Source organism: Pseudophryne corroboree, chromosome 2 (genome assembly GCF_028390025.1).
Source record: "Pseudophryne corroboree isolate aPseCor3 chromosome 2, aPseCor3.hap2, whole genome shotgun sequence".
Lineage (NCBI taxonomy): Eukaryota > Metazoa > Chordata > Amphibia > Anura > Myobatrachidae > Pseudophryne > Pseudophryne corroboree.
In genome coordinates this window covers 832,143,837-832,160,680 of record NC_086445.1, presented here as the reverse complement: position 1 = coordinate 832,160,680, position 16,844 = coordinate 832,143,837, and the positions used below count along the sequence as shown (strand labels likewise).

At 48.6% G+C, this 16,844-nt stretch overlaps 1 protein-coding gene across 1 annotated transcript in view; it reads right to left on the bottom strand.

Moving 5' to 3' along the window:
• The window catches only part of PPEF1 (protein phosphatase with EF-hand domain 1), a 185,373-nt gene that overhangs the window by 28,588 nt on the left and 139,941 nt on the right, over positions 1-16,844 (bottom strand). The window contains exon 9 of the mRNA XM_063953095.1: positions 15,361-15,510. Within this exon, the coding sequence (XP_063809165.1) occupies positions 15,361-15,510 (150 nt within the window). The remainder of the gene's footprint in view (positions 1-15,360; positions 15,511-16,844) is intronic.

Here is a 16,844-nt window from a genome sequence, read left to right as displayed (position 1 = left end):
GTTATTTTACACAAAAGTTAGGTATTTTACTCACGGCATAACAAGGATTTTTCATCGTTCTGGTGATCGTAGTGTGATTGACAGGAAGTGGGTGTTTCTTGGCGGAAACTGGCCGTTTTCTGGGCGTGTGCGAAAAAACGCTGGTGTTTCTGGGAAAAACGCGGGAGTGTCTGAAGAAACGGGGGGAGTGTCTGGGCGAACGCTGGGTGTGTTTGTGACGTCAAACCAGGAACGAAACTGACTGAACTGATCGCAATGGCTGAGTAAGTCTGGAGCTACTCAGAAACTGCTAAGAAATTTCTATTCGCAATTCTGCGAATCTTTCGTTCGCAATTCTGCTAAGCTAAGATACACTCCCAGAGGGCGGCGGCTTAGCGTGTGCAATGCTGCTAAAAGCAGCTAGCGAGCGAACAACTCGGAATGAGGGCCATAATGCCCACATGAACCCTTGGGCTCATATACAGTATGTGTGTGTAAATTTGGCTCTGATACTAGCCAGTGCCTCCCCAGTCATTTACCTCACAGCATGTCACTGGTTTTAATTGTACACACTACAAATCTAGTATTATTTCTGTGAGTTTGTATACAGAATGGATTTTTCAGTTACAATCTACTACAACAATATGGTGTGGAACTTAAGGTCCATACACACTTAACGATAAAATGAGCGACGTCGCTCATTTTCCCCCTTCTTGAGCGACGTCGCTCATTTTATCGCCAAGTGTGTATGTTGCCAGCGACGACCGATGTGCGGCCCCGCGGGTCGGCAACGATCGTCGCTGTCGGTAGGGCATGCATGAAGGATGTGGACTGTCGTCCACGACCTTCATGCAGGGCTGGCGGGGGCGTGACGTCACTGAGCGATATGAGCTGTCATATCGCTCAGTGTGCACAGTGGGCCGCCGACCGGCCGGCCCGGGAGGGGGAAACGTTAGACGATGTCGCTCACAGAGCGACATCGTCTAATGTGTATGGGCCTTAAGACTATTACTGCAGTCACATCTAAGCTTAACCACACCTGTCAGACAAGTGAGTTGGTCAAATTCTGCGTTTCTCTAGCAATGATGATGTTGCATTGAGAAACTCCCGTGGTGTCACAATGTAATAAACAGGAAACCACATGTCATGCCACACATCAAGTATTTCACTGAGCTTTAACTGTCACAGTTCTTCACAACATTAGGTTAACACATTTAGGGGTATATTCAATTGGCGCCGGATTCATTCCGACATGCATTTGTCTGAATGGATTCGACAACCCCTATTCTATCCCATCTCAATTTGACTTTTTCAAGTCGAAATTGAGATGAGTGACCAAGAGGAGGAGGGGGGGAGGGGGAGCCACGGGGAGACCAGCGGGGGACAGCCGCCGGCAGACGGAGGAGATCAGCGTTACAGTAGCGGTGCAGAAGGATGTCACACAGCCGCCCAACCTCACGGCTGTGTCCACCCGGCTCCAGCAAGCGTGACCTCACTTGCTGGAGCCGGGTGGATGCTGCCGTGAGCGGCGCGGCTGTGTGACATCCTGCTGCAGCGCTGTGCTGTAGCGCTGATCTCCCCCGTCTCCCTGCGGCTCTCCCCCCTCTCCTCCTCTGGGTCCACATCTCAGTCCGACATTCTTTTATGTCAGACTGAGATGGTCGAAAACGGGGCCAAAACCTGTCGGTTTTGGCCCCGTTTTCGTCACAAGCACGTGGATCGGCAGCTATACCGCCGATTCACGTGCTTTTCGACAAGTCGAATTTTTCAACTTGTCAAAAATATTGAATAGGTTGGAACCCCTTCCGACCTAGAAAAAGTCGAAAACTGACGTCTTTTCGACAGACGGCAGCTTTCGACGTCAATTGAATATACCCCTTATCCTCTTGCCCATTAATGATAATGGTTTCACACATGACTGTGTAAATAAGGTGCATGTTGTAGCAACCACATGCCTGCTTCAGTTTCTAAGTAATGCTAGATAACCAGCATAAGGAGGCAGTCAATTAGCCGGTTGTCGGGATCCCAGCTGTCAGGATGCTGACGCCGGAATCCCGACACCTGGTGAAATACCTGCAGTCGAAATCCCACATGCCAGCTGGAATCCCCTCTATGGTGGTGGTCCATGCTGCCAACCGAGGGGGAACATAACCAGGCTCGAAGTGTGGCGAGCACAGCGAGCCCGTGAGGGGACACGCTGCGATCGCCGCCGGTGTCCCAGCTTTCGGGATCCTGGCGTCGGTCTCCTGATCGCCAGGATCCCGACAGCTGGGATATCATACTGATCCCCCAGCTTAATACTACCCAATATGAAGGAAAATAAAAATGTCCCAGTAGAAAATAAATTGAAGAATTCCAAAGGATTCAGAAGACTATGACAAGAATTTGATAGCTTCTACCTATCATATTTAGAATGCACTTGATAGATGCTAGGTAGAAGTTGGTAGGTTGCTATGGGCAACTTCTTCACTAATCCACTTCTTTAGAAGGATTGATACATTTCATTCTAAATTACTAAGTCAATGAACAGAGAGCGATGGTAGAATCTAATATGAGGACCAAGAAGAATAAATGACTATGGCAATTTTGTTGGCTTAGTGAATGGACAAAGGTAACAGTAATAAAAAGCATACCTTTGTAAATTGTAACTGTTTTAGTCTCCGCTCTAATAAACAAATAATATAATCCGGCCAGTGGCGGAACTACCACCAGTGCAAGCGATGCCTTGCACTGGGGCCCGCCACTGTCAAGGGGCCCAAAGCCAGCGCGGCATGTAATGAGTCAAACTGACTAATTACATGCCACCTGCCACTGTGTGCTACGGGCCACCGCTGCAGAGGAAAAGAGCACAGAGACGCAGCGGCCACGGGGGAGGAGGAGGGAGGTGGAGGAGGGAGCCATAGCAGCGCAGTGTAATTGGTGGAGGCGCTGCTGCAGCTGTCCCTCTCCTTCCACATAGGCTGGCCACCGCTAGGAATGCTGGGATGCGCTTCCCTCATCACAGCGGCGGAGGACAGCCTATGTGGAAGGAAAGGGACAGCTGCAGCGGCGCCTCCCCCAATTACACTGCACTCCTCCTCCTTCTTCCCTGCCCGGGATCTGCCAGAAGTCGCTGCACCGAGGAGCCTGACTGCCAGCGAAGACAGTAAGTATAATGTATTCTATCTATCTATCTATCTATCTATCTATCTATCTATCTATCTATCTATTCTGTCTGTCTGCCTTAATGTGTAAAAAGGGGACTCTGCCTGCCGTACTGTGTAAAAAGGGGACGCAGTCTGCCGTAATGTGTAAAAAAGGGGACGCTGTCTGCCGTTATGTGTAAAAATAGGATTTTGATAACCTACCAGTAAATCCTTTTCTCCTAGTCCGTAGAGGATGCTGGGGACGACATCAAGACCATGGGGTATAGATGGGATCCGCAGGAGACATGGGCACTCTAAAGACTTTTCATTGGGTGTGAACTGACTCCTCCCTCTATGCCCCTCCTCCAGACCTCAGTTGTAGGAACTGTGCCCAAGGAGACTGACATTTCGAGGAAAGGAATTACTTAACTAGTGGTGAGATATCTACCACCTCACACCCTCAGCCATGCCGCACACATGGCATTCAACATAACACACGCCAACAGGCATGAACTAATTGCAGCAACATGCTGAAACCAAGATAACACAACTTGTGTAACTGTAATAACTAAAATGCAGGTAAAGTACGCACTGGGACGGGCGCCCAGCATCCTCTACGGACTAGGAGAAAAGGATTTACCGGTAGGTTATCAAAATCCTATTTTCTCATATGTCCTAGAGGATGCTGGGGATGACATCAAGACCATGGGGTCTATACCAAAGCTCCAGTACGGGCGGGAGAGTGCGGATGACCCTGCAGCACCGATTTACCAAACTTGAGGTCCTCATCGGCCAAGGTGTCAAACTTATAAAATTTAGCAAATGTGTTTGACCCTGACCAAGTAGCTGCTCGGCAAAGTTGTAAAGCCGAGACACCCCGGGCAGCCGCCCAGGATGAGCCCACTTTCCTAGTAGAATGGGCCTTCACCAACTTCGGTAACGGCAAGCCTGCCGTAGAATGAGCATGCTGAATTGTCCCTCTGATCCAGCGCGCAATAGTCTGCTTAGAAGCAGGACACCCAATCTTGTTGGGAGCATACAGGACAAACAGAGCCTCTGTTTTCCGTAACCGAGCTGCTCTTGCGACATAAATCTTCAACGCTCTAACCACATCTAGAGACTGTGACTCAGTGAAAGTGTCAGTAGCTACTGGCACCACAATAGGTTGGTTTATGTGGAAGGACGAAACCACCTTTGGAAGAAATTGTTGATGAGTTCTTAACTCTGCCCTATCTTCATGGAAGATCAGGTAAGGGCTCTTGTGAGACAAGGCCCCCAACTCATACACCCGCCTTGCGGATGCCAAGGCCAAAAGCATCACCAGTTTCCAAGTGAGAAACTTCAATTCTATCTCTTGCAGAGGTTCAAACCAATCTGATTGAAGGAACTGCAACACCACATTAAGGTCCCATGGGGCAACTGGAGGCACAAATGTAGGCTGGATGTGCAGAACCCCTTTCACGAACATCTGAACTTCTGGAAAGGAGGCCAATTGTTTTGAAAGAAAACTAATAAGGCCAAAATCTGGACCTTGATTGACCCCAATCTAAGGCCCGCATCCACACCAGCCTGCAGATAATGGAGAAAACGTCCCAACTCAAACTCTTCCGTAGGAGCCTTCTTGGATTCACACCAAGACACATATTTCCTCCAAATACGGTGGTAATGTTTAGACGTTACTCCTTTACTGGCCTGAATAAGAGTGGGGATGACTTCCTTAGGAATACCCTTTTGGACTAGGATCTGACGCTCAACAGCCATGCCGTCAAACGTAGCCGTGGTAAGTCTTGATACACACACGGCCCCTGTTGTAGTAGGTCCTCTCGAGGAGCAAGAGGCCGAGGTTCTTCTATGAGCAACTCCTGAAGATCTGGATACCAAGCCCTCCTTGGCCAGTCTGGGGCAATGAAGATTGCTCAAACTCTTGTTCTTCTTATTATTTTGAGAACTTTTGGAATCAGTGAAAGTGGAGGGAAAACATATACCGACCGAAACACCCACTGGGTCACCAGTGCATCCACTGCTATTGCTTGAGGGTCTCTCGACCTGCAACAATATCTCTGAAGCTTCTTGTCTAGACGAGATGCCATCATGTCTACTTGAGGAACTCCCCAAAGACTTGTCACCTCTGTGAAGACTTCTTGGTGGAGAGCCCACTCTCCTGGATGGAGATCGTGTCTGCTGAGGAAGTCTGCTTCCCAGTTGTCCACTTCCGGAATGAAAATTGCTGACAGAGCTCTAACATGTCTTTCTGCCCAGAGGAGAATCCTTGTCACCTCTGCCATTGCCGCTCTGCTTTTCGTTCCGCCTTGCCTGTTTATGTACGCGACTGCTGTTACATTGTCCGACTGGATCTGCACGGGATCTTGAAGATGTACCGCTTGTAGAAGGCCGTTGTAAATGGCTCTCAATTCCAGAACGTTTATGTGAAGGCAGGCTTCCTGACTTGACCATTTTCCTTGGAAGCTTTCCCCCTGTGTGACAGCTCCCCAGCCTTGGAGACTTGCATCCGTGGTTAGTAGGACCCAGTCGTGAATCCCAAACCTGCGTCCCTCTAGTAGGTGAGAACTGTGTAGCCACCACAGGAGCGAAATCCTGGCTTTGGGGGACAGGATTATTTTCCGGTGAATGTGTAGGTGGGATCCGGACCACTTGTCCAACAGGTCCCACTGGAATACTCTGGCATGAAATCGGCCAAACTGTATGGCCTCGTAGGTCGCTACTATTTTCCCCAACAACCGAATGCATTGATGGATCGACACCCTTGTTGGTTTCAATATTTGTTTGACCATTTTCTGGATTTCCAGAGCCTTTTCCACTGGAACAAATACTCTCCGTACTTCTGTGTCCAGAATCATTCCTAAAAAGGACAATCTTGCCGTCGGTTCCAACGGCGACTTTCGAAAATTCATGATCCAACCGTGTTGTTGGAGTATTGACAGGGAGAGTGCGATGTTCTGCACCAACTGTTCCCTGTATCTGGCATTTATCAGGAGATTGTCCAGATAAGAAATTATATTGACTCCTTTTTAACGAAGGAGGACCATCATCTCCGCCATCACCTTGGTGAATACCCTCGGTGTAGTGGAGAGTCCGAACGGCAACGTCTGGAACTGGTAATGGCAATCCTGTACTGCGAATCTCAGATAAGCTTGGTGAGGAGGGTAAATGGGAACATGCAAGTAAGCATCCTTTATGTCTACTGACACCATGAAGTCCCCCTCCTCCAGACTAGAAATCACTACCCTCAGGGATTCCATCTTGAACTTGAACCTTTTCGGGTAGAGATTCAGATTTTTCAGGTTTAAAATTGGTCTGACCGAGCTGTCCGGTTTCGGAACTATGAAGAGGCTTGAATAAAAACCTTCTCCTTGCTGTGCCAAGGGTACCAGGACAATGACCTGATCCTGACATAATTTTTGAATTGCCATTGTTACTGCCTCTCTTCCCGGAAGAGAAGCTGGCAAGGTCGATTTGAAAAATCGGCATGGGAGGACGTCTTGAAACTCTAGTTTGTACCCATGGGACACTATTTGTAAGACCCATTGGTCCAGGCCAGATTGAATCCAGATTTGGCTGAAAAGTTTCAGACGTGCTCCCACTCGAGCGGACTCCCGCTAGGGAGCCCCAACATTATGCTGCAGATTTGGCAGAAGCAGCGGTGGTCAGGAGACGCTGCGGATTTCTTTCCTTTTCCCCTTCCCCTACCTGCAAAAAACGGGTGAACCTTTGGCCTTTTTGTATTTGTTTGGCCAAAAGTACTGCATGTGAGAGTGATGTGTCTTTTTCAACGGTGTAGGAGCATAAGGCAAGAATGTCGACTTACCTGCGGTAGCCGTCGAGACTAACGCATCCAGCCCATCACCAAACAAGGCCTCACCTTTATACGGGAGAGCCTCCATATTTCTTTTGGAATCTGCATCAGCATTCCACTGGTGAATCCACAACGCCCTCCGAGCCGATACTGCCATGGTAGCAGTTCTTGTACGTACGCAGCAGAGTCTTTGATATGACCTAACATTAGGAGTATCTCGTCTCCATCTATTGTGTCAATGTCTAATGACAAGTTTTCTGACCACTTTTCAATAGCACTACTCACCCACGCACAGACAATAGTAGGCCTGAGTAGTTTTCCATTGGCCACATCAATAGATCACCTCACTCACTTGCGGTCTGTCGGCTCCTTAAGTGAAGTCATTCCAGGCGCAGGGAGAAACACCTTTTCTCTTTTATGACAGGGCACTGTCTAAAATGTGGTTTGACTCCCACCTTTTTTGGAAAAAGGTAAGCTGCCTGATATCCTTTTGGGAATCAGAAATTTCTTTTCAGGTTAAATCAGACCTGAGGTGCAGGGAAAACTACATTACTTCTTTACTAAAGTAAACCCTCTCCTTGTGGTAAAAGAGGGGGCTTCGTAACTTCTAACACCTCCTTTATAGCTAAAACATGTTTTGAATGCTTTTTTGCTAACTTAGGACCTATTACCCTGGAATCACTAGTGTCGACACAGGAATCAGAGTCCGTGTTGGTATCAGTTTGTACTACTTGTGCAAATTTGTATGTGACCCAGAAAGGTCCCTGTGGATGAAAGGCAGAACTATTAAAAATCACATCTTCAACAGATTATTTTCATTTTATGTATGAGATTCAGTCCAACCTCTTACTGATATGATTCACACTATCATGTAACCTTTCACCCAGTCAGGCTCTTGGTGTCATATTACACCTCTGTGTCCCGAAAAATGTCTCCACAGAGTTCCCTGCCATAGACATGTCACACATGTGCAGAACCACACCACAGACACTCCGGGATTTATAGGGGACAGACCCACAGTAAAATCTGTCAGAGGGACACAGATAGGATTTTGCCAGTTCACAACCCAGCGCCAGTAACACAATGCCTGTGAACACAAAATGCCCACTGACATTCAGCGCTTTTATAATGTTAATCACACAATTATATAGCACCAAATTCACTGTGGCCCCCCCCTGTTTTGCACCCTGATACTTGTTCAGTAGTGGAGGAGGACCAGTGTTGTCTCTGCAGCCTGAGGAGAGAGAGAAAATGGCACTGAGCAGTGTGCGGGCTGACTGAGGAGGAAGCTCCACTCTTCAATGGTGTGTTTCTCCTCAGCTTTTATGAGGTCATTTTTTATACTGGCGGGGGTAGGACTGTGCCTCAGCAACTTATGCCCCTTATTTATGCCAGTTTCCAGCCATGAAACTCTTTAGGAAGTTGGTTCCTACTTCTGCCCCCTCAGTCCCACGAAGCAGGGAGTCTGATGCCAGCAGATCTCCCTGAAAATAAAAAACCTAACATAAGTCTTTTCAGAGAAACTCAGTAGAGCTCCTCAGAGTGCATCCAGTCGACCTGGGCACATTTCTAAAACTGAGGTCTGGAGGAGGGGCATAGAGGGAGGAGCCAGTTCACACCCAATGAAAAGTCTTTAGAGTGCCCATGTCTCCTGCGGATCCCGTCTATACCCCATGGTCTTGATGTCGTCCCCAGCATCCTATAGGACAGGGGTGGGGAACCTCCGGCCCGCGGGCCGTATAAAGCCCGCAAAGCCAACTGATCCGGCCCGGCCACCCGCTGCTGTGTGTGACAGGGGAGGAGAGCGCAGCGTGCGCCTCTCCTGCCCCTTTGAGCTCAGTTTGGCCGTGGCGGCGTGTGTCATCTGCAGGGAGGAGAGCGCAGCTACAGTATGTCCACTGTCCAGCGGTGGCGTGTAGGATCTCAAACCAGCCGCCGGTTCGTGAGCCAATCAGAGCTTGCGGACCGGCAGCCAATCAGGAGCCGCGCTGCCGGTCTGTGAGTTCTTATTGGCTTACGAACTGGCGGCTGGTTTGAGATCCTACACGCCGCCGCTGGACAGCGGACATAGCTGCGCTCTCCTCCCTACAGATGACACACGCCGCCGCTGCCGGACTGAGCTCAAAGGGGCAGGAGAGGTGCACGCTGCACTCTCCTCCCTTGTCACACACAGCAGCACAAAGGGGCAGGAGAAGGCCAGCAGCAGCGGTGAGCAGGGCGGGGGCATATCTGTATCTGGCACTGTGGGGGCATACTGTATCTGGCACTGTGGGGGCATACTGTATCTGGCACTGTGGGGGCATACTGTATCTGGCACTGTGGGGACATATCTGTATCGGGCACTGTGAGCACATGTGTGTACCTGGCACTATGGGGGCATATCTGACACTGTGGTGGCATATCTGTATTGGGCACTGTGGGGACATGTGTGTACCTGGCACTATGGGGGCATATCTGACACTGTGGTGGCATATCTGTATCTGGCACTGTGGGGGCATACTGTATCTGGCACTGTGGGGACATATCTGTATCTGGCACTGTGGGGACATATCTGTATCTGGCACTGTGGGGACATATCTGTATCTGGCACTGTGGGGATATGTGTGTACCTGGCACTGTGGTGGCATATCTGTATCTGGCACTGTGGTGGCATATCTGTGTCTGGCACTGTGGGGACATATCTGTATCTGGCACTGTGGGGACATATATGTATCTGGCACTGTGGGGATATGTGTGTACCTGGCACTGTGGTGGCATATCTGTATCTGGCACTGTGGTGGCATATCTGTGTCTGGCACTGTGGTGGCATATCTGTGTCTGGCACTGTGGGGACATATATGTATCTGGCACTGTGGGGACATATATGTATCTGGCACTGTGGGGACATGTGTGTACCTGGCACTGTGGTGGCATATCTGTATCTGGCACTGTGGTGGCATATCTGTGTCTGGCACTGTGGGGACATGTGTGTACCTGGCACTATGGGGGCATATCTGTATCTGGCACTGAGGTGGCATATCTGTATCTGGCACTGTGGGGACATGTGTGTACCTGGCACTATTTGGGCATATCTGTATCTGGCACTGAGGTGGCATATCTGCATCTGGCACTGTGGTGGCATATCTGTATCTGGCACTGTGGGGACATATCTGTATCTGGCACTTTGGGGACATGTGTGTACCTGGCACTATTTGGGCATATCTGTATCTGGCACTGAGGTGGCATATCTGTATCTGGCACTGTGGTGGCATATCTGTATCTGGCACTGTGGGGACATATCTGTATCTGGCACTGTGGGGACATGTGTGTACCTGGCACTATTTGGGCATATCTGTATCTGGCACTGTGGGGACATATCTGTATCTGGCACTGTGGGGACATGTGTGTACCTGGCACTATTTGGGCATATCTGTATCTGGCACTGTGGTGGCATATCTGTATCTGGCAATGTGGTGGCATATCTGTATCTGGCACTGTGGTGGCATATCTGTATCTGGCACTGTGGGGGCATATCTGTATCTGGCACTGTGGCGGCATATGTGTATCTGGCGGTGCACTACTGGCGGCATATGTGTATCTGGCACTGTGGCGGCATAGGTGTATCTGACACTGTGGCAGCATATGTGTATCTGGCGGTGCACTACTGGCGGCATATGTGTATCTGGCACTGTGGCGGCATATGTGTATCTGGCAGTGCACTACTGGGGTCATATCTACTGGGGCATAACTACTAGGGGCAGGCTAATTTTAAGTTGATAATTTTTGTATGGCCCCCAAAGGATTTTATAAATGTCTAAATGGCCCTTGGTAGAAAAAAGGTTCCCCACCCCTGCTCTAGGACGTATGAGAAAAAGGGGATGCTGTCTGCCGTAATGTGTAAAAACGGGACGCTGTCTGCCGTAATGTGTAAAAGGTGGACTCTGTCTGCTATAATGTGTAAAAAGGGGACACTGTATGTCGTAAGGTGTAAAAAGGGGAATCTGTCCGCCGTAAGGTGTAAAAGGGGCTCTATCTGGTGTAGTGGCGCTACTCTGCGGCGTAATTTGAATAATGGAGACTACTGTGCACAGTTATATGAATTGGTATTATTTTGTGGCCACACCCCTTCCCCATGAAGCCACGCCCATATTTTTGTGCGTGCCTATGGCGCGCACTGCCCCTATTTTACATAAGGGGGGGGCGCTGATGCCGTTTCTTGCACACATCGCTAAAAGGTCTAGTTACGGCACTGTTGCTAGGTATCCATTTCCCTAGCCCTGCGCAGGTCCCCTTCACCAGATCCCCTCCAGGGGTGAGGGGGTGGACTTGGACGGGACGAGGGAGGGGGAGCTCAAAGCATTTTGTTGCACCTGGGCCCACCGCTCGCTAGTTTCGCCACTGAATCCGGCAGAGGGCAGAATGATGTTGGGCACAATAGACATAACAAAATTACCTCTGGGGCTGCATTACTTTAAGCACCCATTAGATTCACATCCAATGCTACTAAGTTTACAATCTGTAGGAGCTAATTAGTTAGTCTTCTAGCACATTTCCAGAATACATATTTCTTATTTCAAAAGGGCTTGGTATATTACAGTATGTCTACATTTATGTTTACATGAGCATACTAATAAGATTATGTCATGTTCATTATGTCAACGTTCACCATGCCGACATTCCCATGGATGAAAGATTGACATGGACAGAATGTGGACAATGGGGTCTATTTACTAAACCTTGGATGGATAAAGTGGATGGAGATAAATTCCCTGCTAATCAGCTCCTAACTGCCATGTTACAGGCTGTGTTTGAAAAATGGCAGTTAGGAGCTGATTGGCTGATACTTTATCTCCGTCAAAGGCTTAGTATATAGACCCCAATGTTTCAGGTCAACCATATTCCAATGGTTCCTAAACTAGGTGCCGTGCAATGGCGGAACTTGTGAGTGGTGGGCCCAGCCCCAGGTGCAAAAATATCATTTGGGCCCTCCTCCTCCACCCCAACTCAAGTACAGAATATGCCACACGGCAGTGGCTAACAGGGAGAGGCAGATAGAGAAAGCGTAATGCAATGTAGAGAGGTCATGTACCTTGATTGGGGCAGGAACACAGTGGCCTCTGCTCTGTGTGTGACAGAAGTCCCCATCCCTTGTGCTTTCCTCAGTTTGGCATTCCGTAAGGCAGACTCTGACAGTGTCAGTTATACCGTGTGTGAGCTGCCTGTAATTCACAGACAGCAGTGAATCAGAAACAACGTACAGCTGTCTGTTACTTAGAGGCAGTAGAATTCCTCTATCAGTCCGGCACACACAAGGTCAGCCCTGCCTCCTAAAGGTATGGGGTAGATCCCTCAGACAGTGGGGGCCCACCCTGTTGTCTGCACTGGGCCATTCATCTGACATTGCTCAAAATGGTCTCCGGGGGGCCCAGGGGGTAACTCATTGCTGGTCTGGGCAGCAGTGGGCCCCTTAGTCCTCAGGGGCCCCGGTGCAATGCACCTGCTGCACCAATAGTAGCTCCGCCTTTGGTGATGTGGGATGGAGGTCCAGGGCCAAATTAAATTCTTTATGGTCAATGTGATAGGTAAAACTAGTGCAGGTAGCTACCAAACATAAAATCTGGATAAACAGAAGTGCAACTTGTCCACCACCACAAAACTGATCCTGCGGCTGATGAAATTCTCCATAAGAAACTTTTAGTGCCGTGAAAAATAAATGCTGATACTCTAGGGCACTGTGATTTAAGAAAGGTTGGGAATCACTGCTTACCCTAAGCCTAACTCTAATCCCTAACTCCTAAACCTAAGACTAAATCTGTTAGAATATGGGGGGTCATTCCGAGTTGTTCGCTCGCTAGCTGCTTTTAGCAGCCATGCAAACGCTAAGCCGCCGCCCTCTGGGAGTGTATCTTAGCTTAGCAGAAGTGCGAACGAAAGGATCGCAGCGTGGCTACAAAAAAAGATTGTGTAGTTTCAGAGTAGCTCCAGACCTACTCCTACCTTGCGATCACTTTAGACTATTTAGTTCCTGTCACGAACACGCCCTGCGTTCGGCCAGCCAAATCCGCGTTTCCCCAGGCATGCCTGCGTTTGTATCTGTCACGCCTGCGTTTTTACACACACTCCCCGAAAACAGTTACCTCCCAGAAACACCCACTTCCTGTCAATCACTCTGCGGCCAGCAGTGCGACTGAAAAGCGTTGCTAGACCTTGTGTGAAACTGCATCGGCTTTTGTGAAAGTATGTCGCGCGTGCGCCGTGCGCCGCATACGCATGCGCAGAAGTGCCGATTTTTAGCCTGATCGCTGCGCAGCGAACAACGGCAGCTAGCGAACAACTTGGAATGACCCCCATGGTGCGCTCTGTACCCATCTCCTTCTGTGCACCAGTCTATGGGGTAATTCAGAGTTGATCGCAGCAGCAAATTTGTTAGCAGTTGGGCAAAACAATGGTGGTCATTCCGAGTTGTTTGCTTATTGCCGTTTTTCGCAACGGAGCAATTAGGTAGAAAATGCGCATGCGCATGGTACGCAGCGCGCATGCGCTTAGTTATTTAACACAAAACTGGGTGTTTCTGGGCGGAAACTGGCCGTTTTCAGGGAGTGTGCTAAAAAACGCAGGCGTGACAGATACAAACGCAGGCGTTCCAGGTTAAAATGCAGGAGTGGCTGGAGAAACGGGGGAGTGGCTGGCCGAACGCAGGGCGTGTTTGTGACGTCAAACCAGGAACTAAACGGACTGAGCTGATCGCAATCTGTGAGTAGGTCTGGAGCTACTCAGAAACTGCAAAGAATTATTTAGTAGCAGTTTTGCTAATCTTTCATTCGCTATTCTGCTAAGCTAAGATACACTCCCAGAGGGCGGCCTAGCGTTTGCAATGCTGCTAAAAGCAGCTAGCGAGCGAACAACTCGGAATGACCACCAATGTGCACTGCAGGCGTGGCAGATATAACATTTGCAGAGAGAGTTAGATTTGGGTGGGTTATTTTGCTTTTGTGCATGGTAAATACTGGCTGCTTTATTTTTACACTGCAATTTAGATTTCAGTTTGAACACACCACCCAAATCTAACTCTCTCTGCACATGTTCTATCTGCCCCCCACCCCTGCAGTGCACATGGTTTTGCCCAACTGCTAACAAATTTGCTGCTGCGATCAACTCTGAATTAGGCTCAATGGGTGCATCCCCTAGTGTTAGACCTCTAGTGCTAGGAGTCACTCGGAAGCGGAGTTATATAATGTAGTTTCCTGTTGCTCCATCTCAGAGAAAGTGAGGAGAATGTGACACACACAGAGACTGAGAGACAGAGTCCTGGTGTACAAGTGTGCAGAGCTGAGACTGGGAGCAGATCTCAGCTACAGCGACTCACAGTGTTCTAGTGCATGCATCATCTTCTCTGCAGTGGGAGTCAGACTGCACGTCTGTGCAGTCCTCCATGCTTCACCACCACAGACATCTCCTGATAAGTACTACTACTTAATGCTGTTACCTTGTGTGATATATGGGCTCCTGATTAAAGCTATCAGTGTTCCATCTGAGTCACCTGTGTTCACTAAATAAACCTGCGTTACTGTTTGAGTCACTAAGTGTGTGGACTGACGTCACTGCACTCTGCCAACAAAACCTACATCAAACCCTAAACCTAAGCCTAAACCTTCAGCAAACTCTAACCCTAAAGCTAGACCTAACTGTAACCCCTAAACCTAAACCTACAGCTAGCCCTCAGACTAAATCAGCCTAATCCTACATCTAGCCCTAACTCGTCTAACCCCTAAGCCTAAACCTACAGCTAGCCCTAGGCCTAAACCTACCACTAGACTAGACTCTACAGCTAGCCCTAACTCTAATCTTTAACCCCTAAGCCTAAACCTACAGCAAACCCTAAATCTAACCCTACAGCTAGACCTAACTGTAACCCCTAAACCTAAGCCTAACACTTCAGCTAACCCTAACCCCTAAACCTAAGCATTTAGCTAGCCCTAAGCCTAACCCTTCAGCTAGCCCTAACCTCTAAACCTACAGCTAGCCCTAAGCCAAATCCTACAGCTAGCCCTAACCCTAACCCCTAAACCTAAGTATAACCCTAACTCTAATGTCCACACTTTCACAATGCTGACTTTTCATGTGTCAATATTCTGTCCATATCCATATTTTCCAAGTGTTGACAGATATGATGATAACATTTTATCCATCTTGACATCATAACTGCTGCCATTCTGGTGACAACATTATTAATATTAACATTGTGAACGTTGACTTTGTCACTGCATACCTCAACAATTGAACACATCACCGGACTTTACTTAGGAGACAACTCTGCAGGGTCCAATCAATCTATTTTCTATATTATTTCTTTCTATCTTACATCACTCTTATGTTTTAAAGTGCAAACATCCACTGGCCTTCAGTTCCAGCCATGGTGATTTCCTCCTGTACATGGTTTACTTGGCGAACTCTAGCACTCACCTTGCTCCTTTTTATAGCGCTGAGGAAATCCAGGTCAGTGGTGTCTGCCACTCCTCCATGTAAAATGAGGATCTTGCAGTCAATAATGGTAGCGAGGGGCAGCTGACTGTAGACATCCTCTAGCAGGTGTAGGATTTTCTGGCCATGGTTCTGCAAGTTAAATTATTTTTCATGCTTAGTATGCAATAATGTTATGTCTATTTGTTATATTCATTTCTGTTAACATTATATTTGCACTTATTTATGAATCAACTATATTATGACATACAGTAGGAACAGTGCTAAACTCTCCATGATTAAAACGAGTTTTATGGTAAGAACTTACCTTTGTTAAAACTCTTTCTGCGAGGTACACTAGGCTCCACAAGGAATGGACAATCGGGTGCAGAGTAGGATCTTGATCCGAGGCACCAACAGGCTCAAAGCTTTGACTGTTCCCAGAATGCATAGCGCCGCCTCCTATATCACCCCGCCTCCCTGCACAGGATCTCAGTTTTTAGTTAACCAGTCCAATGCAGTAGCAGGAAAAGAGACAACAACGGTTAGTAGCCACAACACCGCATTCTCGTGACAGGAGACGTGTCAGCGGCTAATGCCATACCAACCGAAAGAAGCTAAGTGCGTCAGGGTGGGCGCCTTGTGGAGCCCAGTGTACCTCGCAGAAAGAGTTTTAACAAAGGTAAGTTCTTACCATAAAACTCATTTTTTGCTGCGGGGTACACTGGGCTCCACAAGGAATGGACAATAGGGATGTCCTAAAGCAGTTCCTTATGGGAGGGGACGCACTGTAGCGGGCACAAGAACCCGGCGTCCAAAGGAAGCATCCTGGGAAGCGGCAGTGTCGAAGGCATAGAACCTTATGAACGTGTTCACAGAGGACCACGTAGCCGCCTTGCACAATTGTTCAAGGGTCGCACCACGTTGGGCCGACCAAGAAGGTCCAACAGACCGAGTAGAATGGGCCTTAATGTGATCAGGAGTAGAGAGGCCAGCCTTCACATAAGCATGTGCAATCACCATTCTAATCCATCTGGCCAGAGTTTGCTTGTGAGCAGGCCAGCCCCGTTTGAGAAACCGAAACAAAACAAAAAGAGAATCAAATTTCCTAGTAGGAGCAGTTCTCTTCACATAGATACGGAGAGCCCGTACCACATCCAAAGGCCGCTCTTTGAGAGACAGATCAGGAGAAACAAGTGCCGGAACTACAATCTCCTGATTAAGGTGGAACGAATGAAACCACTTAAGGTAGATAGCCGGGACGAGTCCTAAGAACCGCCCGGTCACGGTGAAATATCAGATATGGGGAACTACAGGACAAGGCACCCAAATCCGACACTCTTCTAGCTGAAGCAATAGCCAGTAGAAACACCACCTTAAGGAGACTCTTGTAACGCCCCCAAAACCACCGACGAGTCCCAAGGAGCCACAGGCGGGACATAGGGTGGTTGGATACGCAACACGCCCTGAGTAACGGTATGCACATC